At 38.3% G+C, this 24858-nt stretch overlaps 1 protein-coding gene and 1 pseudogene across 1 annotated transcript; one reads left to right on the forward strand and one right to left on the reverse strand.

The window, feature by feature from the left end:
• Positions 1-4959: 4959 nt before the first annotated feature.
• Positions 4960-5610, reverse strand: LOC117637966 (protein PHLOEM PROTEIN 2-LIKE A1-like). Its single transcript, XM_034373035.1, has 2 exons — positions 5508-5610; positions 4960-5398 (listed from the first exon to the last, which is right to left on the reverse strand). Exons 1-2 carry the CDS (start codon positions 5585-5587, stop codon positions 5041-5043), a joined length of 438 nt encoding a protein of 145 aa, XP_034228926.1. The 5' UTR covers positions 5588-5610; the 3' UTR covers positions 4960-5040.
• A 13061-nt stretch (positions 5611-18671) lies between these two features.
• Positions 18672-19913, forward strand: LOC117636966 (annotated as a pseudogene).
• Positions 19914-24858: the final 4945 nt, after the last annotated feature.

Genomic DNA, 24858 nt, shown 5'->3' on the forward strand with positions numbered 1-24858 from the left:
GGCATTCAAGGCAATATTGGGTCTAACGGTCCATCGTTTCTACCAGACCTAAATGATAATTGTGCAATAATTGCGGGGGCAGTTACACATTCATTGTCAATCATCCCTTGCCAAGAGGCTGCATGGGGCATAAATGGCCCTTTAAATGATGTTTTGGGGGTTACAGATAGCCAAAATCCCACCGTTTTTGGGGTCCCTTTAATTGATCACCACCAATTAATTCAAGATTCTGGGAATATTGGCATTAATAGTGGAGATGGCCAAATGAATTTTTTGAAGAGTAACGGCAAGGACAGCATGGACCCTACTTCGTACCCTCAACCACCTGCCAAGTGGTTGAGTACTGAAACAATCGGGGCCCAATTTTCTACAAGTGCCCATTTCAACTGTGGAGATGCAGGCCCAAACCTATCATTGGGCTCGGACCCTTTTCAACTTGGTCCCTTGATCCGTAAGAGCGCACCTTCTGGTCTGACAAAGGGGAAACAGAGAAAGCATGGAGCAAAAAGGAAGCATGCACGTACTCCCACTGCATATGCACATGACTCTGCAACACATGCAGCGGGAGGGAAGAAACGAGCTTGGCCCTTTACCAACTGGAATGCGGAGGCTCAACAGCATAAGAAACTATGTTCACGGGCACCCACACCTTCCAACTTCTCAACGGCGGTGGCTGAGACAGCTCAGTCCCGCCGACAGCTATAAGTCTTTTAAGTTGGAACTGCCGAGGGCTTGGGAACCCTCTGACAGTTCAAGATTTACGACCTTTGGTCGTTGCAAAAGATCCTATGGTTGTATTTCTTTGTGAAACTCGCTGTAAGCAGCGTAATTTTAATTCAATAAAAGAACAATTGGGTTTTGATTATTGCTTTGTTGTTGATGCTATAGGACTGTCTGGGGGCCTCTGTCTATTATGGAAATCTGAGTTGAACTTAGCTATTTGATCCTCTTCCACCCACCATATCGATGCTGAAGTAGGAGGTATTGGAGACTCACTACATTGGCATCTCACTGGCTTCTATGGCTATCCAGCTACTGAAGATAGACATCTCTCTTGGAACTTACTTCGTGATCTTGCTAGCGAATCCCGTCTCCCTTGGGTTTGCATGGGCGATTTTAATGAGCTTCTTTACGCCAATGAGAAAGAAGGGGGTCTTATACGCCCTGTCCGACAAATGTTGGCCTTTCAAGAAGCTATTTCGGATTGCCATCTTGATGACATGGGCTTTGAGGGGGCAACTTTTACTTGGTTTAGCACAAGAAATGGCGGAATAAAAGAAAGATTGGATAGGGTGCTCGCTAATTGTGAATGGCGATCGCTCTTTCCACAAGCGACAGTTCACCACCTCGAGCCGTGCCGTTCAGACCATCTCCCCATTCTTCTACAAGCTTCACCGACCATGAAGCCATGGCGAAGAAGGAGTTTTTTCTTTGAGAGCATGTGGACACAATACGAGGACTGCAAAAGTATTATTGCCAATGCATGGAACACTTCTTTTACAGGCACACTCATGTACCAAGTGTGTGAGAAGATTAAAACCACTAGGATCCAACTTATGCAATGGCAACGATCAATGTTTGGTATTACCAAGGCTGAAATCCAGCGGGTGCGTAGCCAGTTAGATGTGGTGTGGAGACAACCCAATTCTGAGAACACAACAGCAACATACCACCTCCTCATGTCCCAACTTGATTCTCTTCTCTCTAGGGAGGAAGCCTTCTGGAAGCAGCGATCTAAAGTCTCTTGGCTAAAAGAAGGAGATAGAAACACACGTTTCTTCCATCAAAGAGCAAGCAATCGAAAGCAATGAAATTATGTTAAAGGCTTGAGGGATAATACTGGAAGATGGCGTGAGGATGAACAGGGCCTGCAATCTGTTGTGTTGGACTATTTCACACATCTCTTCACTTCATCTGCCTCTGGAAGTGAGGGAGAGATCATTGATGCTGTGGAATCGAGAGTCACACCGGATATGAATAATCTATTACTCACAGACTATTGTGATGCAGAGATTCACGAAGCAGTTTTTCAGATGTACCTGACCAAAGCGCCAGGTCCCGATGGGATGCCTCCAATTTTTTTCCAAAAATATTGGCATATTGTTGGATCAGATGTCACAAGAGCTATCAAGGACTTTCTTACTTCAGGTCGCCTACTTCAAAAAATAAATTTCACTCATGTTGTCCTCATCCCAAAAGTGAAGCACCCAAAAGACATGTCCCAGCTGCGCCCGATCAGTTTATGCAATGTTTTGTTTAAAATCGCCACGAAGGTTTTAGCAAACAGATTAAAGCTTATCCTTGACAAAATCATATCTCCCAGTCAGAGTGCATTCATTTCCGGGAGGCTTATATCAGATAACACCATCCTTGCAACTGAAATAATTCATTACCTTCGTAGACGTCGGCGAGGTAAGAAAGGATTCATGGCACTAAAAATGGATATGAGCAAAGCTTATGATCGCATTGAATGGAGTTTTCTTGCAGCTATTATGCGAAAATTGGGTTTTGCAGAGCAGTGGATTCAGCTAATGCTTACTTGTATCTCAACTGTGAGCTACTCCTTTGTGATTAATGGGACTCCTCATGGCTTCCTTCACCCATCTAGAGGTCTTCGTCAAGGAGACCCCCTGTCCCCTTATCTTTTTCTTTTGTGTGCTGAAGGTCTCACAGCACTAATTGCACAAAAGGAAAGGAAGGGTTTTCTTAAAGGTGTTTCCATTTGCAGAGGCGCTCCTGCTATCAGCCCCCTTTTTTTCGCGGATGACAGTTTTCTCTTTGCGCGGGCCAACATGGCTGATTGTATGGTTCTCAAAGATATCCTTGATACCTATGAGCGTGCGTCAGGACAACAGGTCAATTTCCAAAAAAGTGCAGTATGTTTCTGTAAGAATGTTCATAGGGGAGATCAACTGATGCTAGCGCAATTTATGGGTATCCCTTGTGTTGATCACCATAGTCAATATTTAGGCCTTCCTATGGTGCTGGATAAGAAGAAGGGTGCCAGTTTTAACCACTTAAAAGAGCGCCTCTGGAAAAAATTACAAACCTGGAAAGGAAAGTTGTTAAGCGGCGCCGGAAAAGAAATCTTAATCAAAGTGGTAGCACAGGCGATACCAATCTATACAATGAGCTATTTTTTATTACCTAAATATGTCTGCGAGGATCTCAACAAGCTGGTTGCACAATTCTGGTGGAATAGTTCTACTGGAAACAAGAAAATTCATTGGATGGCTTGGGACAGGTTATGCGCTCCAAAAGAAGAGGGAGGCCTGGGCTTCAGAAATTTGCACGCTTTTAATCTAGCTTTGTTGGCCAAACAGGGGTGGCGCCTTCTCCAGAATCCGAACTCCCTGATCACGAAAGTACTTAAAGCTAAATATTTTCCAACTCGTTCTTTTCTTGAAACTGTGGTAAGTCCTCATGCCTCTGTTGTGTGGAAAAGTCTTTGTGAAGCAAGAACAGTTATTATTCAAGGCTCCAGATGGCAAGTAGGGAGCGGGGATACAATTGGCATATGGGAGGATCGGTGGTTGCCACAACCCAATAGCTTTCGGATCTTCTCTCCCAAGCCTGAGCACAGTGCTATCACAAAAGTATCAGACTTAATTCATGGCGACTCACGGGAATGGAATGCCCCACTGCTGCAAAATGTTTTCTTTCCTGAAGAAGTGATGCTCATTCGCTCTATCCCGCTAAGTCTGCGTTTGACACCCGATATGTTGGTGTGGCATTATGATAAAAAAGGTATGTTCACAGTTAAGAGTGCCTACCACGTAGCCAGATCTTTGCATTCCTCCACTGGCAGGGCATCCTCCTCAAATTCGGATGCAGTTGCTAGGAATTGGTCTCTCCTTTGGAAAGCCTTTGTGCCAGCCAGAGTCAAGATTTTTTGGTGGCGTGTTATCTCTGGAATATTACCTACGAAAGCAAATTTGGCACGGAAAAAGGTGTCTCTAGATGAGGAATGTATGCTATGTGCGGGCCCAGTCGAATCTTCAATTCATATCCTTCGAGACTGCCCGTTTGCAATCTGTGCTTGGCGTAGTTCGACATTAAGTAGCAGCAGGTGGACCAATGATGCTCATTCACCAAAGGATTGGGTCTTTCGCTGTGCAGAGCAACTAAGCTGTCATGACTTTGCAACCTTTCTCATGGTGGGTTGGGCAATTTGGGAAGCACGAAATGGATTGCTATGGAATAATAAGAAGAGTCGGCCTGAACATGTCAGCTTGCATGCATCTCTGAGGCTACAGGATTTTTTGCGGGTTAATAATTGCTTGGGGTCTCAAAGTAGGCAAGGTCAGATAAAACAAATGTGGCAACCACCACATGAGAACAGTCTTAAAATAAATGTGGACGGTGCTTGGCAGCCAGGGACCACGGAGGGTGGCGTTGGTGTGGTTGTGAGAGACTCCACGGGCAAATTTGTGGCGGGTTGTGCAATTAAATTCACTAATGTTTTCTCTGCGTCACAAGTTGAGGCCTTGGCGGCAAGAACAGGTACAATATTGGCGATGGAAAGGGGTTATCAAATCGCTAATGGTGTGACTCATCGTTTAGCTCGTTTTGCCTTGCATATTGGGGGTTCTTTATACTGGTTCGAGGAACCTCCTGATTTTATTTCTGATATATTGTACGAAGATTGTAATTCGTGACCAAGGAATTTCTTTGGCCCTTGATACGAGTTCAAACTTCTTGTATTGCTTTTTCACATCAATAATATTCTATCGCTTATCATCAAAAAAAAAAAAAAAAAAAAAAAAAATGGAAATGAGATCATGAGCAGCATGGCTCTTGCTAATCGAAACCACCACTGCTGCAAGGATTATGGGAAAGAAAATAGGAAATTAAAGATAATCGGTTATTTAGTTATTTATAAGCTTAACACAAGGAAAGAAATCAACCTTAAATCCTAATATATTGGCCCCTCCACCCAAAATCCTGGCTCTGCCACTGATGGGAAGGTGTAGATGGCATTAAGATTGAAAGCAAAATGTGAATTTTTGGCAACTAGTTATTACAATAATATTCTGCAACTTAGCTCTTTGGTCGAACGGCAACACCCTTGATAACAAGTCCGCTCTTCCATTTCCCACCATATTTATACAGCCAAAACTCGATGTCCCCTGGATTTGCGGATGCATTAAACTCACCCAACTTAATATCTTTCCATTGATCTTTACTATCCTTAAACTTATCCCCCAAATTAATGGTCCAGTCCTTTGTACCACCTGGGTGAGTGAATTTGAAATTCACTGGAGCATCCCATCCATAAGCTCTAGTTTTCATCTTGGCCACAAGTACAACTTCATACTGAGTTCCTGGTGACAGGTTTGGGTTCTCAACTTTTCCACTCACTTTTAGCCAACATACATTTAACAGTTCAGCAACGTAACTGCAATGAAATCGAAGTTAGGATTGAGATTACTGATAGCATATATGTAACAGTTCAGCAACGTAACTGCAATGAAAAACCATAAGTTATGTAATGAAGTTTTCGTTACCTGTTTTCTGTCTCTTTGACCCATCGCCAGTAACGACGGTCTCTAGACCAAATGATTTTGAGATCCCTTGCACAGACCATATAGTCATTTTTGGACTCCTCCATCTCTTCAATATACGTCTTCCATCCAATGCTTTTTGTTGCTTATATAGGTAAAAACAGGGCTAAGTTGGTCATTTCCATGCATATGAGGATGAGGATCAGAAAAACACTTATGTTTGCAATATCAGAAAAAAAGAAGCTTTTGTTTGCTTTACGTGAACCATGGGTTGGAAAACACTTTGGAATATCAGAAAAACGCCAAAAAAAGAAGCTTTTGTTTGCATATAATATTCCATTCTTCACAAAAAAAGAAGCTTTTGAAGGCATATAATATTCCATTCTTCACATCCGATATATATGTATTCCCTTTTTATAAAGTAATATTTGCTGTTTTGAACGTTTATATTTGAACCTTTACATTTTTCATTTTTCTTTCTTATGCATAATTACATCATTCCTACCAAAGCCGGCTCTCATATTTTAAGGGTTCTGACAGAGTGGCGCTGGCAGGTATCGAAGGAGACATTGATGGAAATTATCGGATGGCGTAAATAATTTATCAAAAACTCAAAGGAAAAGAATCACGATAAACAAATAGTAAGTCACAACTATTTTTCTGGCATGGGTCTTTCTGGGTGGTTTCTTCTAAGAATTTTTCAGGATACGGGTAACATTTAAAAGGCTAAAAGTATGTGAGGGAAATCCAAGTGCAAGGAGTCCATGAACTCATCTACATTAGTCGACAGGGAAAAGAGAAACTTTAAATAAATAAACGTGAAAATTTGCATAAAACAAAATTAAATAATAAGTTGAGAAACTAAGAAATGATATATGCCAAATATGGGGGATTAAAGCTCATGGATATTTATTAAATAGAAATACACTATTGAAATTGGTACTTAGGTGAAGGGGGTAAATTAAAACCCCAATAAACAGATCTAAGGCAACAATGATTAATTGTTCCTAGTAACAATATGACTAGTCAATTACTAGTCATTGACCTCTGAACAAATAAGCCAAGCACAGATTCATCACAAATCAAATATAAGAACATGCAAGCCTAAAACACAAGTTAATCCATTTTGCACAAACCAGTAGATCTTTGAAGGAAATCAATAGCGGTTGAGAGAAAAAACAACTAGTTGCTTCTCAATATGCACAACTAGCAAGACATTGTTTTCACCAAGATCACTTATATAAGAAAATACCTTAAGTCAATTACTCAAACATCTACAAGATCTCACACATCATGAAGTTTGAATGAACATTAGATCCAAGGTACTGTGAGAGATGACTGATGTGCACAAAGTGAAACTATGAGACCAAAATAAAGAAAATAACAAGTAAAATGCACATACATGACAATGTATCTAGACTCCATGAAGCACATATAAACAAGAGAATGGTCTATATACATAACACGAAGAAACTAGTCACCAACATGAAGAAGAACATGGTCTTCCTTCTTGACCCGAACTTGCTTCACTTTTGAAACTTAATAAAGCAAAGAGATCAACTTAGGAATTTTGACAACTTTATAAAGAAGATCATTCACTTGAGTTTGAAGTGAGTTACCATTTACTTTCTTGAAATGAACAAAAGGGTTTTGCTCAAAATTCCTAAGCTCAAAATAGAAATTTCAACCACAAAATTATCATGCACGACTACATTTTCATGCTCAACTAATGACTTATCAAACTCAAACAAAGTTAGTCTATGAAGAAACAAGGATTTGTCATTTTTAAGCATATTCAACTTCTCAATCAAATTAGAATTTTCTTTTTCAAGAGTGCTAACTTTATGATACAATTCATACATGTCAACTTCATTCTCATACCAAATATCACTCAACTTCTTTTTGGTCATTTTGAGAGTTTCATTCAATTCATCAAGTTCTTTGACCTTTTGTTCTAACATATGATTTTGTTCTTTGAAATTACAGGTTTCATTGAAATTTTCACATAGTTTCCTATATGACTGGTCATCCTGCCTATCATCTCCAAACTTACATTCATTTCCTGAATCAGATTCTCCCTCATTAACTACTTGAACTCTAGCAAAGCTAGAGTTTTGAACAGAAACAGCAAGGGCAAAATCTCAACCGTCAAAAAACCCACATGGTCCCCTCATTGTGTTGATCGGCCCAACATTAATCTCCTCGGTCTTCTCTTCTAGGTGAGAGAACATAAAGCTAACAATCAAAAGAACAAGAAATATGCTGAAATAAACACAACCCAACAACTAGAAAAAAAAAAAAAAAAAAAAACTTTCTCTCTCTCAAGTGTTAGAGTTCTCAGTGTTTTGAGTGAGGAAAAGAAAGCAAAGAGCAAGGGAGAAGAGTGAGAATCAATGTAACAGTGTATTGCTATTTTTGCATTTTTTCTGTGTATTACATCAACATGCTCAGTGTGAGCTATAACAGAAATGATAGCTGGATTCTCTGACATCACAGAGAATCACAGCCCTTCATCCAAAACTGCTATCTAGAATTCTTACAAGTGGCAACTACCACTTTAGCTTTACTAACGCCTAACATCAGTCATAATCAGACTAAATGAATACTCAATTAACAAACAAGGCTTATTTACTTAGCTCACATCTTATACACTAATATCAAGGAACCAGAAACCAAGTTAAGGTGGGGGTTCTGTAGTCTTTTTTCTTTATTCTCTTTTTCTTCTTCTTCATTTTCCTTTATGTGGGTGGGGTTTGTATGGCTTCAGTGGTGGTTGGCTGGGGAGGTGGTCGGAGATGGGTTGGAGATGTGGGTGGGGTTTTCAAGTTCTGGGCAGAGAGAGGGAGGGAGATAGAAAAAAGAGAGTGGAGATTTTATTTTATTTTTTTCTGTTTTTATAAATCTAATTTAATAATATTATTAAAGAATTTTTTATTATTTTTGTTCACACATTAGCATCAAAGTGGGTACCACAATTGCCATGTCACCTATTTAATAGAAAATCTAATGGTGAACTTGATGGACGGTGTAAATTGGCCGAATTTGAAAACTATGGGGTGTAAAATGATAACATTAAAACCCGGTGATCCATATTAAGAATGACCCCAAACCTTGAGGGGGTCTTTTGATGTTTTTCCAAAAAAATAATATTATCTTGGGGTTCAGGATATTGGTGAGAAAGAGGTAAATTTTTTTTTTTTTTAACATATGAACAAAGAAATTGTGAGAAAAAAATTGAATGAGAGGAGCATGTTATTGATGAGGTTAGATTATAATAATAACATATACCTTCACACAAGTCTAAATATGTATCCATATTAAAGAAATGGAACATATCACAAAACAAGATGCAGAGTGACGGTGGCAGGTATTGAAGCGCAGGGCAGGGGGTTTGAATCCCCTTGAGTGCAACTCCTATTATCCAATTTTTGGCGAGGTGGCGAGTAGATTAGTGGCTCATGGATGGAAATTATCGGATTGCGTAAATAATTTATCAAAAACTCGAAGAAAAAAATCGCGATAAGCAAACAGTAAAGTTTAGTTTACTTTATGCTTCTTTAAACTTGTTATTCTACTTTGCTTTATTACTTTTGCTTATACCTAGCCGCGGTACCAAAACGTGAATCATGGCTGATCCTTATAACTTGTTATTCTACTTTTGCTTTACTACTTTTTCTTTTTAAAAGATTTGAACTGCTACATAGAGTACTGGAGATGGAGGAGGCGAGCAATGAATTGAGTCGAAAAATAATATAGCAAGAGATGGAGGAGGCGAGCGATGCTGAGGTTGAAAGTATTGAAAGTAGAGGAAAGGCATTGAGTATCGCAAAAGAGCCATATGAATTTTTCATGAGCGGCATCTGGGAAGGCCTAAACAAATTCCACAAGGACAGTTGGCCAATTGACAACTGACGATGTCCCACCGAATCAAAAGGATGACTGACAGGACCAGCCCCGAATTTCTCGAAACTCGAGACGAATTCTGTGTAATTCCCGACATCACCCCGATATCGGGCCACTTACTAAAGACCGGGACTTTCTGCAGAAATTTTGGCAGAGTCTCCCCTGTAAATTGATCATTCCCCAAATTTCTTGACCTGCATAAAACACATTTAATAACCCAACTGGTAGCACACACAATATAATTTCATGCAATTCACAAACTCAGCCTTCGGCCCTCACAAAAATCGAAGCAAAACCAAACTACCCACAAAGCTCTTGAGCCAAATCTTGCTTTCAGCAAGGCACATAATAAACTCAACTATGAATTATGAATACTAAATACAACATACATCATCAAACTTTTCTAATTTCATCATACGAGGTTTTAACCTCCTAATACAATCAGATCTATGTCAGGAGCTGCACCTAATAACCTTAGGCTGCCTACGTACCCTCACTGAGGGATCAAGCCACACGTAGTTCTTCCCACTAAATTCTGATTCCAAACACACAATATACCTTTATTCATCTCTCTGTTAATCACATAATCTCCCCATACGCCGGAAATTCCAACGCCATATTTGGGGTCTGTCATTACGCTGGAAAATCCTACGCCACGTGTGACATAACAATCATATCATCTCCCCATATGCCGAAAATTTCAACACCACGTATGGGGTCAATCTCAACGCCGGAAAATCCTACGTCACGCGAGACCTAACAATCACATAATCTCCCCATATGCTGGAAATTCCAACGCCACATATGGGGTTTCTCCTCACGCCGGATAACCTACGCCACCTGGGACCTGACAATCACATAATCTCCCTAGATGCTGGAAATTCTGACGCCACATATGAGGTCTGTCATCCCGCCAAAAAATCCTACGCCACGGGTGACCTGACAATCATATAATCTCCCCATACGTCGAAAATTTCAACGCCACGTATGGGGTCTGTCAGCACGCCGGATCACCTACGCCACGTGTGACCTAACAATCATAGCATCTCCCCATACGCCGGAAATTTCAACGCCACATATGGGGTCTGTCCTCACGCTGGAAAACCTACGTCACATGGGAGTTAACAATCACATAATCTCCCCATACGCCGGAAATTCCAACGCCATTATGGGGTCTATCATCCCGTCGGAAAATCCTATGCCACGGGTGACCTGACAAACACAGGGTGGTACTTTAGGGTAGTGCGTATAGCACTTCAAACTGACATACTCTCAATTTTGTAAACTAATACTAGAGGTAATCACAATTTAGTGATACCAGTCTATAGCAGACTAAAACGTAATTTCATCAGGAAAATAATATTATTTTTGGACCAACAATCACGCACATAAACATAAATTTCATAATTTCAATTATTAAAATAATATCTAAGAGTTTCCTACAATAATAATAAACACTCTAAAAATCTCAACCTTGTCAACATAGCTCAACAATGCTCAAGACCTGTCACTAGGGTCATTATAATACTCCTATGAAAGTAAAACTACCACAGAAGACTCATGATCAACCAAGGGTCAAACTACCCAAACTTGGTCAAACAGGCCCACAGGCCCCACGACCTTCAAATTCCGATTCAAGCCTACCTAAAGTTCCTATGGGTCCTACAAGATTTAGGACACCCGTCCTGCAACTTTGGTCCAGCTCAGACGGTCGGATCGCTCATGATCGCACGATCGGACGGTTACGATGAACCTAGCCCTAAGGTTCGCATTTTCGGAGTATCCGGGTCTCCATTTTACAATCCGTCGAATCCTATACGATCCTGGGGATGTCCAGACTAAAATATAATAAATCTAAGACTATCCAACGGTTCAAACCTATCGAACCCGGATAACGCACAATATGCGAAATCCGTTCGATAGTCAAACGACGTCCAAATCGAGATCTGTGAAATCTTACGCACTCGTGACAACCTGAGGACCTTATCAAGACAAATTGTAGCTTCACCCCTTTGCCCATATGCCGCCACACCCGTCGCAGCGGGTGGGTGTGTAGAGTAAATTCTGGCGACGGAAAAACTCCACACCGCCGCTCACCCTTCCCATTCTAGCTACTACTCGAGGCAAGGATCACTTCATTCAACTACGGGGAGGTCCAATTCAGACGGCAACTGGCCAAAATTTCACTTTGAAATTCGGCCAAAATCTAGGTTTTCAAATCGATTTTCTAGATAGCAAATCGATCCAGTCATATCCCATAGACAGCTAGAGCTCGGAAAATAGATGAGAAACCATACCTCACCCGACAGAATTGGTGGCCGGAGAAGAGAGATCAAGCGGTGAGAAGTTATGTCAAAACTGGCTCGTTATCGACGAATTCCGGCGAGCACAGTGGACGGGGATGGCTGAGACCAATCGGTTTCGAGGCCGGTTGTTGACTATGGTGGAGGCAACAGCCTTGGAGGGTGGCGACTGTGAAAACGAAGGGGAGAGGGGGCTGTTCGCGAGAGGGGAGAGAGAGAGAGAGAGAGAGAGAGAGAGATAGGGTTTTTTAATTTTTTTTAATCAAAAACTCATTTTGAAATATTTACGATTTTACCACTGGTGATGTTTTGCTCGTAACTTCTTCGTTAAAACTCCTATTTGAGCCCACTACGTGTCTACAAACTCATATCAGTACGATTTACCTAAAAATACCCGTGACTGCCCCAAACTCTTTCCGGGTAATAAAATGATCAAAATACCCCTACTCAAAGAGTAATTTCGTAATTTCGTAATTTCACTTAAATAATTTAAATATGGGATTAAATTTGGAGTCGGGGTGTTACAATGACTTGGAGAGCAAGATCAGTCAGCCTTGCCAGTCTAGTTGTTCAAGGAAGACTACGGGTAATTAATCAAACTTTCAAAGTTATATATGTGTGTGTGTGTGTTTTGTTTGTGTCTATGATATATAATGTCATCCTTGCATAAAATCTTAAAAACAACTTATTTTGTTAAAAATAAAAAATAAAAGTTATTTTTCCATATTATGAAAAGGTGTTGCTACTATGGTTTAGGGTCATCAATATGGCCAATAAATACCGTCCAAATAGCACTAAGAAACTTTTTTGTTAAACCTGGTGTGGGTTTAGACTTTAATTGTATTTGAGAGATACCCCTTGGAGTACCCCTATGATTTTTTTTTTTTAAACGATCCAAACCATCTATTTTTCACATCTTCATTCATAAATCTTCATTGTAAAAAATAAAATAAATTGAAAATCATTAAAGCATCTAATTGCAAGCAACAAAATCGACGAACATGGTACTTCAAGAAATTACTAAAATAACAAATCTAATTGAGTGGTCAAATGATTTCGGATTCAAATTATTTTTGCACAGATAATCTTTGAGGGAATATCTAAACATTAGACAGGATATATATATATGTATATATATAGTCCCTTTCTATTGAGGAATCCATCAAATAAATTATTTGAGGGATGCCCTTTAGGGTAACCTACAATTGTTTTCCCAATGATCCAAACCATCTATTTTTAAGGTCTCCATTCATAGATCATCCTTACAAAAAATTAGACAAACCGGAAACCGTTTCGACATCCAATTGTGTCTTACAAAATCAATGAACACGGTGCTTCAAGAAAATGCTAAAATTTCAATAACTTAATTGAGTGGTCAAATGATATCATATTCAAGTGATTTTTTGTAGAGATGATCTTTGTATCTACAAAATAGACTGTTTGGATTAGTGAAATACAATCCGGAGTGGGGCCTACAAGGGGTGTCCCTCAAATAAGCTTATTTCAGGAGACATCATTTAGGGTCCCTTACGAACTTTTTTTGAACGATCCAAACAATCTATTTTTAACATGTTCATTCATGGATTGTCCTTGCAAAAAATTATGAAAATTGAAAATCATTAAGGCATCTAATTAAGGCCAACAAAATAGACGAGCACGGTGCTTCAAGAATATACTATAATAACACCCATCTAATTGAGTGGTCAAATGGTTTCGGATTCAAGTGATTTCCCTTCAATATATAAATATAAATATATATGTGTGTGTGTGTGTGTGTGTGTGTGTGTGTGTGTGTGTGTGTACACACATAGAGAGCTTTAGTTGAGGGATCCCTCAAATAATCTTATTTGAGAATTGACAGGACCCACCCTGAAATCCTCGGAATCCGAAACGAATCCTGTGGTATTTCCAACATCAAACTGATGCTGGGCCCACTTACTAAAAAGAGACAAGACTTTCTACTGAAATTTCAGCAGAGTCTCCCCTGAAAAATGGATATTTCCCAAAATTTTCAACCAGTTAAAAACACAATTATAAACACCAACCGGCAGCATGCACAATGTAAATTCATGCAGTTTGCATAATAGGCCTCCGACCTTACATCTAACCCTAGCATGGGCAGGAACAGAGCATATCTAATGAAATTCATTTTACAAGTGAAACAAAAAGTTCAACGGAAATAAAACGAAGAAAAATCATCCAACAAGAGATTGGGCTCAGAAGTGACTATCTCGATTGGACCGCTCGGTACGAGTCTATCTACTGCCTGGGGGGCACAAAATAGAAAATGTGTGAGTGGACAAGAACAAAGTTTCGTTATATTTGAAAACAACCTATAATGACCCCACCGTTTAGAAAATGATGCTAAAAACGACATGCATTCAAAACCAAAGTATATATATAGCTAAGTCAAAACCATTGTGGAATCCATATTCTCGTAATAGCATATTAACACCCATCCCATTCCAAAACCTTTTCCATTTTCCCCAAACTATTATATTGAATTGCGTGCTCATTGGCACTGCGAGCGAGGAAGTATCCTCACCGATAAACAAGAATGAATGTATAGGCATCTATATATACATATATAATATAATATATATATATATATATATAAGTATGGCCATTACCAAACTTGTACTGGGGAAACAATCCAACCGGGGGATTGTTTGACTATACCACGTGGAAAAATCCTCAATTGACCATGTGGCTAGAGAATGAGCCATCCAACCAGGGGACTAGGCTCACCAGCACATACAGCAGAATCCTCAATACTCGTACGCCTATGACAAATCCTACGCGCGCAGACTAACCCCACTAATTGTCTATGAAACACCTCGTCAAGGGTACCCGGGTTCTGACATATCCAAATATCCCATAGTTCCAAATTTCCAATTCAAAAAATCCAGGGAGGTACATAGGGTAATGCTAATAGCACTCAAAACTAACTTAACCACAACCCAATCCACATTTCATAAACTATTTTCAACAAACACATGTACTCAACACATATCCAAGTATAAATAACATTCTCAAAAATAGAACATATCCATTCAAAATATTCATAAGCCACAATTATTCGAATATAATTCCAATACTTCCATAATAGTCCTGCCTATTGCGTACGTTGGGTCAAAGTACCTATTTAAGAATACGAAGACTAAATTAATTTAAATACTTCGAATGAGAACTTTAAAATAAATTCCTAGTTTCTTGGGATTCAAGTGTGTATGACGGACAGGAAGTTCCCAAGGTTCAACTATGTGTTTCGAGTGATGGAATAACCACAGAAGACGCTCGGTCAACCGAGTGGTCAAACTTTTCAAATTTGGTCAACTGGGCCCATGGGGCCCATGACTTCCGATTTTCAATCCGAAAGTTCCTATGGGTTCAACAAGGTTTATTATACATGTCCTGCAAGTTTGGTCTGAATCGAATGGTCGGATTGCTCGCGATTGCACAATCAGACGGTTACCGTTTAGCCTAATCTTTGAATCTTTGAATCATTGAACAGTCGGTGTTGGTGCCCTCAACCGTATGAGTCACCTAACAATACAAATGAATGCAATATGAATGATGAAAGGATATAATAAATCACAAGTAAACAAGGAACATTTAATGACTTATCTGAAATATATGCACAGCAGCTTTCTAAAAACAAATTCTATATCCCCAAAAGTTCAACACGTTGAAAAGCCCACGTTTGAATAGAAAACCACCCCTTTTTATTCAATACATGTTTTTTCCTGAAGAAGAAAAACCCAAGAGAGCAGTAATTCTCTCCAACTATAACACTACAACCTGATCCAATATATGCACTTTATTAAGACGCCAACTAGAAGACAAACTACTATCCAATTACGAATATGAATTATGATTCAATATGTACTCAAAGTGATGACACCAAAACGCTGATATTTTAACGTAAATCAAAATCGAGTACAATTAGGAAAGTAATTTTGAGACATAAAATCTAATCCTATTAAAAATAAGATTAACATAAAAATACTTGATTGAAAATAACTCCAATTAGGAATCCTATAATGAATGCATGATTATGTCATGATTTACCTGAAATCAGCTTCCTCATATCAATTGTAACACCCTGACTCCAAATTAAGTGTCTATTTTAATTGATTTAAAATGATTTACGAATTTACCCTTGGGGTAGGGGTAAATTGGTCATTTTCTTATCCGGAAGGATTTTGGAACCACAAATGATACTTTTGGGTAGGTGGTATTGAGACGAATTCGTAGGGTAGGCTTGAAACGGAGTTGTAACGAAGATTTGGTGATCAAAACATTATCAGTGGTAAAACTGTAAATATTTCAAAAAGTTTAGTAAAAATTAGATTTTTCACCTAAACTCTCTCTTCTCTCAACGCTCTCTCTCTCTCCTCAGTCTCTCTCTCCCCCCGACACCGACCCTCTCTTTCTTCGGCTCTCTCAGCTCCAGCCACGGCAGGACACGAGACCGATCCCTTTAGCTTCTCCTCGACGTCCCGGTCAAGACCTGCTAGTTTTCCCCGTCAGAAACCACGAACTCCGGCCATGAGCTCGACTGGTTCGAACAGGAGCTTTCCCGTCGTTGCGCTGCCGCCTCCGCCGCCCAAACCCGGTGAGTGAGGTATGATTTCTCATTCATTTTCCGAGTTCTAGCTGACTATTGTATAGGTTTGGACCAATTTGTTGTCTAGGAAATCGATTAGAAAACCTAGGTTTTGGTCGGATTTCAAAGTGAAATTCCGGCCAATTGCCGCCCGAATTGGACCTTCCCGTAGTTGAATGAAGTGATCTTGACCTTGAGTAGAAGCTAGGATAGGAAGGGTGAGCTCGGGTGTGGAGTTTTTCCGTCACCAGAATTACTCTACACACACACGCGCTGCCGGCGCATGAGGCGGCGCCGTGGGCAAGGTTGGTGAAGCTGCAAGTTGACCCGATGAGATCCTTAGGTTGCCACGAGTGCATAGGAATTTGCGGATCTCAATTCGGACGTTGTTTGACTATAGAACGGATTTTCGCATATTGTGCGTTATCCGGGTTCGATAGGTTCTGACCATTAGATCTTTTCCGAATTAAACTATGTTGTTCTAGGTATTCCTAGGACAGTATGGGACTTCACGGATTATGAATCGGAGCCCCGAATGTTCCGATTCAATAATGCAAAGTTGCGGGTTAGCGATAACTGTAAAATCGTGAATGATTCCTAAACCTGTAATCGGACCTTAGGATACCTTATTCAACTTGCACGTATTGGGAATTTGGGGATTTAAGCATTTAATTTGTGATTTCCGCTTCGACGTAATTTTTTTATTAATTAACGGTTCGTATCTCGAAATAGGTGTTTCGAATGCACATACTCAACAGGCAGGACGCTCACGTGGTCAAGCGGCGTGGGAATATTTGTGAGTGGACTTTGTTTTCAATCATATGCATGGTTTTATTGATGAAGGATTTTTGCATAATGTTTTAATGGCTTATTGAATATATTATATTCATGAGATGAATTTGATGTTGTATAGCGCTTTGGCAATATATTGTGAGTTTGGTATTTTGGGTATTGAGAGTGTATTTTTATAAGGATTTTGGGGAAGTATATATATGTTCTCTATAGGCGAGATACTTGGGTTGTTGAAGTGTATTGTGGAAGAACTTGATTATGAGAGGTTGTTGAGAGAAGTTGTATGATTACACTATGTAAGTACCTTCCCCAGTTATTAGACTTTCCACACGCAGCGTTGGATGTTCCGGCACATGGAAAGACTCTGTATAGTGTTTAGGGTCATCACCCATGGCGTTGGATGTTCCGGTGTGTGATGATCCTGTCTGCGCGCGTAGGACATAGTTTGGGATCTACACATGGCGTTGGATGTTCCGGTGTGTGAGCTTTATAGTTTCGTCCCCCGGTTGGACCGCTCATCCCTAGACGCATGATAGCACCTGGAAATCCTGTGGACTAGTCAAACGTTCCCCCAGTTGGATTGTTTCCCCGGTACTTAGGTAGTGTGATGAGTATATCGTATAGCTATTTATAGTTATATATATATACATATATGTATGTATATTTATATGTATATGTATAGTTGAGTGAGTGAAGAATTAGAGTTTTTCAGTGGTTGGGCAGGAGTTGTAAGATTGAGAGAATGGGGTTTACAAAGGAGATGACTTGTGTTTTGAAGAGTTTTAAATGAATTATGTTTTGAGTAATTAAGTATTGAATTGTGAACCCGCATGACTTGAGCATTATTTTTACACAGTGAGGTTACTATATTGTTTTTAACTGCAAATCTGGTTTTTGTCCACTCACATATTTTCTGTTTTGCGCCCCCCAGCCAGTAGTCGCTCCAGGAAGCGTGCAAGTGGTGTATGAGGCTCGAACTGTGAACATTCCTAGTTAGGATTTGAGTAATTTCTTCTACTCAATTGTTCTTGTAATCTTAATTCAGTAGATGCTCTGTTATCGCCCATAGTAGATTTTACTTGTGAGGCCGGAGGCCATTTAGTATGACTTGTTGAATTATGAAAGCATGCTGCTGGTTGGGATTTTTATTTTATGTGTGTTGCAGGTTGAAATTTTTTGTTGGATTTGCTTAAATTACAGGGGAGACTCTATCAAAATTTTGGTAGAAAGTCTCGGTTTCTTAATAAGTGGGCCCGGCATTGAGAAGATATCGGAACAAAGACGGGGTCCGCGAAATTCCGGGGCGGATCCTGTCATCGATCAAGTCGCACTACGAAAATCCGGGATTGAATGTGTTGCGCCAAAACTTCCAGTAAGCAATATTCACACACTAATTCCCAACCTTTGCTAGAGTCTAGGAAATGACAATACAATTTTCATACTAACACTTTTCTTTTCTTTTTTGTTCCTTCTCTTCATCAATATCTCCACTGAATAATAATAGGGATGCGTATATATAATATAATGATTATAACTTACTAGGATGGTGACGAATCGATAATGTTGGAGGAAATGCAAAATCGAAAAATACTATCGGAACTCACTGATTTGCTGGTGAAGGAGGACTATTCATGGGCAAAATATGAAGAACCAACCGATGACATCAAGACATTTACTCTGGTGTATTCAGAGGTGGGAAAAGGTGCTGATAATTGTGTTCGCAAAGAAAATGGAATATCACAAAATAGTAAATCTACTTATAAATACACCCCATTGCTTCCCCGGAATATCACAAATTGTGAAAAAGATGTTGAAGGCTCACCCTCAAGCGGTGGATGCGCACGATATTGACAACGAACAAAACATTCTGCACATGGCCATTAAGCATGGTCGGCTAGCCATCTTTAACATTTTAGAAAAGAGAAAATTGACAACGTCAAGATTGGCTTACAGGATTGATAAGTATGGGAACACCATATTGCACCACGTTGCAGACATGAGTTTTTACTCTGTAGACACTAAACGCATAAGTGGTCCTGCATTTCAGTTGCAAGAAGAATTGCGTTGGATGGCGGTGAGTGAGTTTTATTTATATATTCCTAATTTTAATAATTATCTTTGAACATTGCAAAGAGAAGTATCATTGAACTGAGAGCTAGTTATAGTTATATATTAAATATGAAATGAAACTAGTTATGTTTACGCTGATCAAAATGGTTCATCCTCAACAATTTTCCATTTGTGGACAGCGTGTGGAAAAGATAAGGCCACCTCATTACTTCATGCACCGGAACAATCAGGGTGTGACAGCGAAGGAGCTCTTTGAAAGTGAGCATTCAAGTCTTCTTACGTCGGCAAAAGGATGGATAAAAGAGACAGCTCAGTCGTACAGTCGTACTCGACCATAGCGGCTTTGGTGGCCACCGTGGCCTATGCAGCCACCTTTACGGTTCCCCGGGGTAATGATAACAGACGGGTTCCTGTTCTCCGTCATTCTCCTTTCTTCATCACATTCACTATTTCAGACACTATCTCGCTCATCTGCTCATTGACTTCTTTGGGCACGTTTCTCTCTATCCTGACTTCCCCGTTTGAGTACGAAAACTTTCACCATTCTCTTCCCGTCAGGCTGCATTTAGGATTCGCCCTTCTATTCTTCTCGCTGGTAGCCACCATGCTGACCTTCACTGCTACTATTGTGCTCTTGATTCATCATCAAAAGACTTGGACAACGTCCCTCATTTATGTGGTTGCCCTTCTTCCTGTCTCTGTGTTTGGGCTCACGCTATTTCCTTTGTATGAAGGATTTTCCCAAGCTTTTAAATACATTTCAAAGACAATTAAGAAGATTAAAAGGTCAGAATAAGAGTGCTGCTATTATATATCATTAGTCTATTATTGAGTGATATGATTTGTGAGCTCTATGCTGCAGCTCAAAAGGTCAGAATCAGAGTGCTGTTATAGCTCTCAGTTAGGGTTCCCTCTTCTTCTTCTTTGTGTGTGTGCGCGTTTTATTTCCTCCTTTTATGTATGTTCCGGAAGAAATTAATATCTTGGAAATAAATTGTATGCTAAACAGTGTGTGTCATGTTTTTTTTATTTATGATTTTTCATTTATTTGTAATGATCCGAGTTTATTTTTTTATTTTTTATTTTTTTTTGGTTCATCACTCAACTATTGAACTTTCGACTCTGCTTACTCCCACCTCACTTTTCAATTAGCTTCAAATTAAACTTTAGAATTGATTTCCAAACAACATTTATTAAACCCTTCATATATAACTTGCATAATGCATAGGCCTTACCTTCTTTTTTTCCATTTAGCACCAATAACCTTCATTGTAATAAAACCCGTTATGTGCATAGCATAGAAAAAAGGCTTAAATGTCAAAATAGTCCCTGTGTTTTACCTCATCGGCCAATTTAATCCCCGTGTTATCAATTTGGCCAATTTAATCCCTGTGTTTGTATATGTTAGCAAATGTGATCCTTTTTGCCAAAATTTTGTTAAAACTGGAAAAAAAATATTTCAAATTAATTTAAAAAACTGCAATTAATTATTACATATCCAAATTCAATCTAAAAATGGAATTAAAAAAAGTTTTGCCTCCCCAAATTTCACGCTTAGAACTCAACCATCTCCCAAATCCATGGCCACTCTCACTAAACCCACTTCAACCCCAAAAAAATACACATTGTGTGCTGGTAGTGGAGAAGGAAGATGATTGCGACAAGAAAATACGATTGACTATCACTTTCTTTGCTAGAGGATGCAAGAACATCGCTTTTAATAATTAAGTTTTTATTATTATTTGAATTTGAATATTTGTAATTAATTTTAAAAAAAATTTCTTTTGTTCCAACTGAATTTTGACAAGAAGGACCACATTGCTAAAATATATAAACACATAGACTAAATTGGCCAAATTGATAACGTGGGGACTAAATTGGCCGATGCGGTAAAACACAGGGACCATTTTGACATTTAAGCCTAGAAAAAAAGAGCTTTATCTTTTCAGAAAATCGAAACGCCGAAATGATTTTCCACAGCAAATAAATTATATATATATATGTTGGAAAAAATAAGGTTTAATTGCTATATTTTAACCGCATAAAAATACAGAAATTATCATACAATTAAATACACAAATTTAATTCATATCCGCAAGCACAAACAATGCTAAAGGAAACAAAAAACAAAAAAAAACAAAAACAAAAAAAAGCCTCTGCAAATTACTCAAGGCGCTGCAACATATATTAGTAGCCCGCTTATTAAAATTGTGACATTATTGAAAGTATTCGTTTCTTCATCAAAACAAGTAATGCAACTCTTTTAATTTGTATAGTAGCATACCTATAGCAAAATTGCAGACACATGCGCATGTTTACAAGGCATAAAAGGCTACGAATTTTTCCAAGTAACTTTTCCAATAAAAAGTCATGAAACAAACTATAATACATGCAACAATTTATCAATAAATTGGATCTGACATATAACTCATGTAAATAATTTATTTCCAATTTTATCATCCAATAGGAAAATAATAATTTAATAATAAATCACTAAATTTTCCAACAATCCCCACATGGATATGAAAATTAGTTGGACAGTACAGACATTTGAGAGAGTTCAATTGAAAGAATACAAGGTTTTGGCCTTGAACCTTCCCTAGGAAGACACTCACAACAAAACTCAGACACGTTACCTTTCTAGACACGTCTAGTTACGGTTGTGTCCTTACAGCTGTGGACAACTCCTAGTATTCAGCCTTGAAAAACTTCTCAAAGAAACGGTCCCATTTTAGACTCATATAGGTGACTTCCTATTAAAAGTATCATGCAATACTCCACTTGGATTTCCAAAGTTGTGAGAATCATTAAAAGCATAGCTTATCCTCACTATTAGTATGAAAATTGTATTGGCATTTCTTAGACTCTAGCATAGGTCAAAATTCACAAAGTAGAAGTCAATTAACAGAAGGTTGGCTGGAAACTCTAGCCCCCTTTCTCCCAAAAAACACTCTTAGAGCCTTTTCCACTTTGAGAGGGGAGGAAGCCATTGTTCTTCCCCTCTCTCCCCTCTTCTCTTCCTCCTTTCACCTCTTCCCCCATTTTCAGAGACAAAGGGTTTTCCCTATTTGTCTTAGTTTTGTTATGATTTTCATCCAACCATTATAGGCGGCTGCGGCTCAGCGTTGGATCTTCACCTGCATTTCGGTGTCGGATCTCTACCACCATCTTTTTTGCAATTTTTTTATGTTTGGAATAAGTTGCAGAGACTCTTTGGGTTTTCTGTATAGTTTTCACCTCTCCTTTTGTGAGAGTTTTTAATCTCTCCTTTGTGAGAGCTTTTCATCTCTCCTTTGTGAGAGTTTTATTTGTATTGTTATGGCTTGGTTTTTTCAAGCTTTATCTCTTTTTTATTATTCTAAGTTTGCAATCTTAGTTGGGATGCCTATGCCAGAGTTTCTTCGATCCTACCTGACCGTTAGTGGATGCACGCCAAATTATCTTAATTTTGATATTAGACAGCTCCGTTATTATTATGGCCCTTTTGTGACTAGTTTATATTGGCCCTTTCTGGCTAGTGATTTTTTTGGCTGAATTATAAATGCAATCATAGAATTTCTCAACCAAAAAAAAAAAGACTCTAGCATAGCTTGGGAATTAGTGTGAGAATATCTTATACTGAAAGTTTTGGCATTCAATTCTGGATTTTCGAAGTATGACTTGATTGATATGAGGAATTTGATTTCAGGTCAATCATGACATAATTGTTGCATCTGCCCAAGTGCAAGTAGTCGCACGTAGTAATAATGTTGGAAGTCCAATATCGTATCCTCAAGGAGCAGGAAGGCAAATGTCTGCACACAAAGAAATAATTAAAAGTACCAAAATAAAAGTGACAAGCAAATTGGAAAAGTAATTTCATTTAAGTGTTGTAGAGATTTAGTTTTAAAATGAAATATCAATAATGGAATTGCTAAGGCATCAAGGTTCAATTCTTTAAGCAAAATATGTTTCATGCTCTTTAATTCAAATTATAACTCGATTAAAATTTTCATTGAGAAACTTTAATCGGAAGATAAAGAAATTAAAATTAATTTAATTTTTTAATGTTATCTTTTATTAATGATTGTTCAAAAAAATGAAATTGCTTACTATCTAATCTTTTAATTTAAAAGCATACTAAGTCAGTTCCTAACAATGAGAAAAATATAATTGAACTCATGAAAAGAAAGTAGCACTTAACATCAATCAAAATAAAAGGATATGAAAATATTGAACAACCAAAAATAAAAGAATTTAGCAATTCGTACTGTATATTGGATTAAAGAACAATTCACTAACTTACTCAAAGGACATTCCCTTTAGCCTTAGCTAGAGTTCTAGCAACTCATTACAAAGGAAAACTTAACTAAATTTTTAATCAAATGGAAAAAGAAATCTTTCGTCGTAGTCTCCTTGCAAAATAAGTTGATGGGTGATTTATAGTAGTCAATGAGGTGAGTGGAAAGTTAATACATTCATGTTGGGTAATGAAGTGAGAGATTAAATATTGGATTAAACATGTGTTGATGGTGGAGAGTTAGTGGAAAAGAAATAACGATGAGATAGTGGGCATTAAATGGCTATGAATGACATGAAATAGGCTCTTTAGCTTCAACGGTTTTGTCTTCTCTTCTCCCTCTTTACTTCTCTTTATAATCACAATAATACCACAATCAATTCTTCAATAAAATTCGCTAGCAATTCTCTTCACACTTGGCTTGAACTTAGACAAGTATATATCTTCATGTTCTGGCTTTCCAACTTCCTACAAAAGATCAATTCACCTAATAAGTTCACCAAATTAATACAGAAAATTCATAAATTCAATTGGTGAGAATGAAATGTAACAGCAAGTTAAATTGTCTTTATTAAGTCAAATTTATATCATAAAGTCTCAAAATTTAAATCATAAATGCATGAAAAGTATTAGATATCGAAAATAATAGACGAAAATTTTGGAAAAAAAAAAAATTCACAGTAAACAAACAGTAAAAGTACAACTATTTTTCTGGCGTGGGTTCAATAATTGGATTTAAACTTGCTGGTGATGTCTTCTACTGTTTTTCTTGGTGATTTTCTTTTCTTTTCCAAACTATATAAGCAATTAAGAAAAAGATGATGTGGGAGATGATATGGTTGCTATGAGAGATGACATAACTTGCGTACAATATACATTGTTCTGGAACAGAGAAGGTCCCTTCTATCTGTATTTATACGTAAGACGTGCCAAAACGTGATTCCTGTGTTATTGGCTGATCCATATAACAAGTTTAATTTATTTGATGCTTTTTTGAACTTGTTATTCCACTTTCGCTTTATTACTTTTGCTTATACTTAAGCCGTACCAAACGATTCATGTGTTGTTGGCTGTCTTATAACAAGTTTAATTTATTTGATGCTTTTTTAATTTGTTATTCTACTTTTGCTTTATTACTTTTTCTTTTTTAAATTTTACAACTATGGGCTGGTATACGTGTTACTTTGTTACTTTTTTTCTTTTTTCTTTTTTTTGTTTTCCAGAACGATGGAAGTTACTTTGTTACTTGATTAAGCAAGGTATGTGATGCTCAAGAAAAGAAAAAAAGCAAGGTGATATTTGGGATATCAAATATTAATCGCCATATATAGAGTAGTGGAGAGCGCGCGGTTATATAAAGAAAGCGACGAATTGAGTCGAAAAATAATATAGCTAGAG

This window comes from Prunus dulcis, chromosome 8 (assembly GCF_902201215.1).
Source record: "Prunus dulcis chromosome 8, ALMONDv2, whole genome shotgun sequence".
NCBI lineage: Eukaryota > Viridiplantae > Streptophyta > Magnoliopsida > Rosales > Rosaceae > Prunus > Prunus dulcis.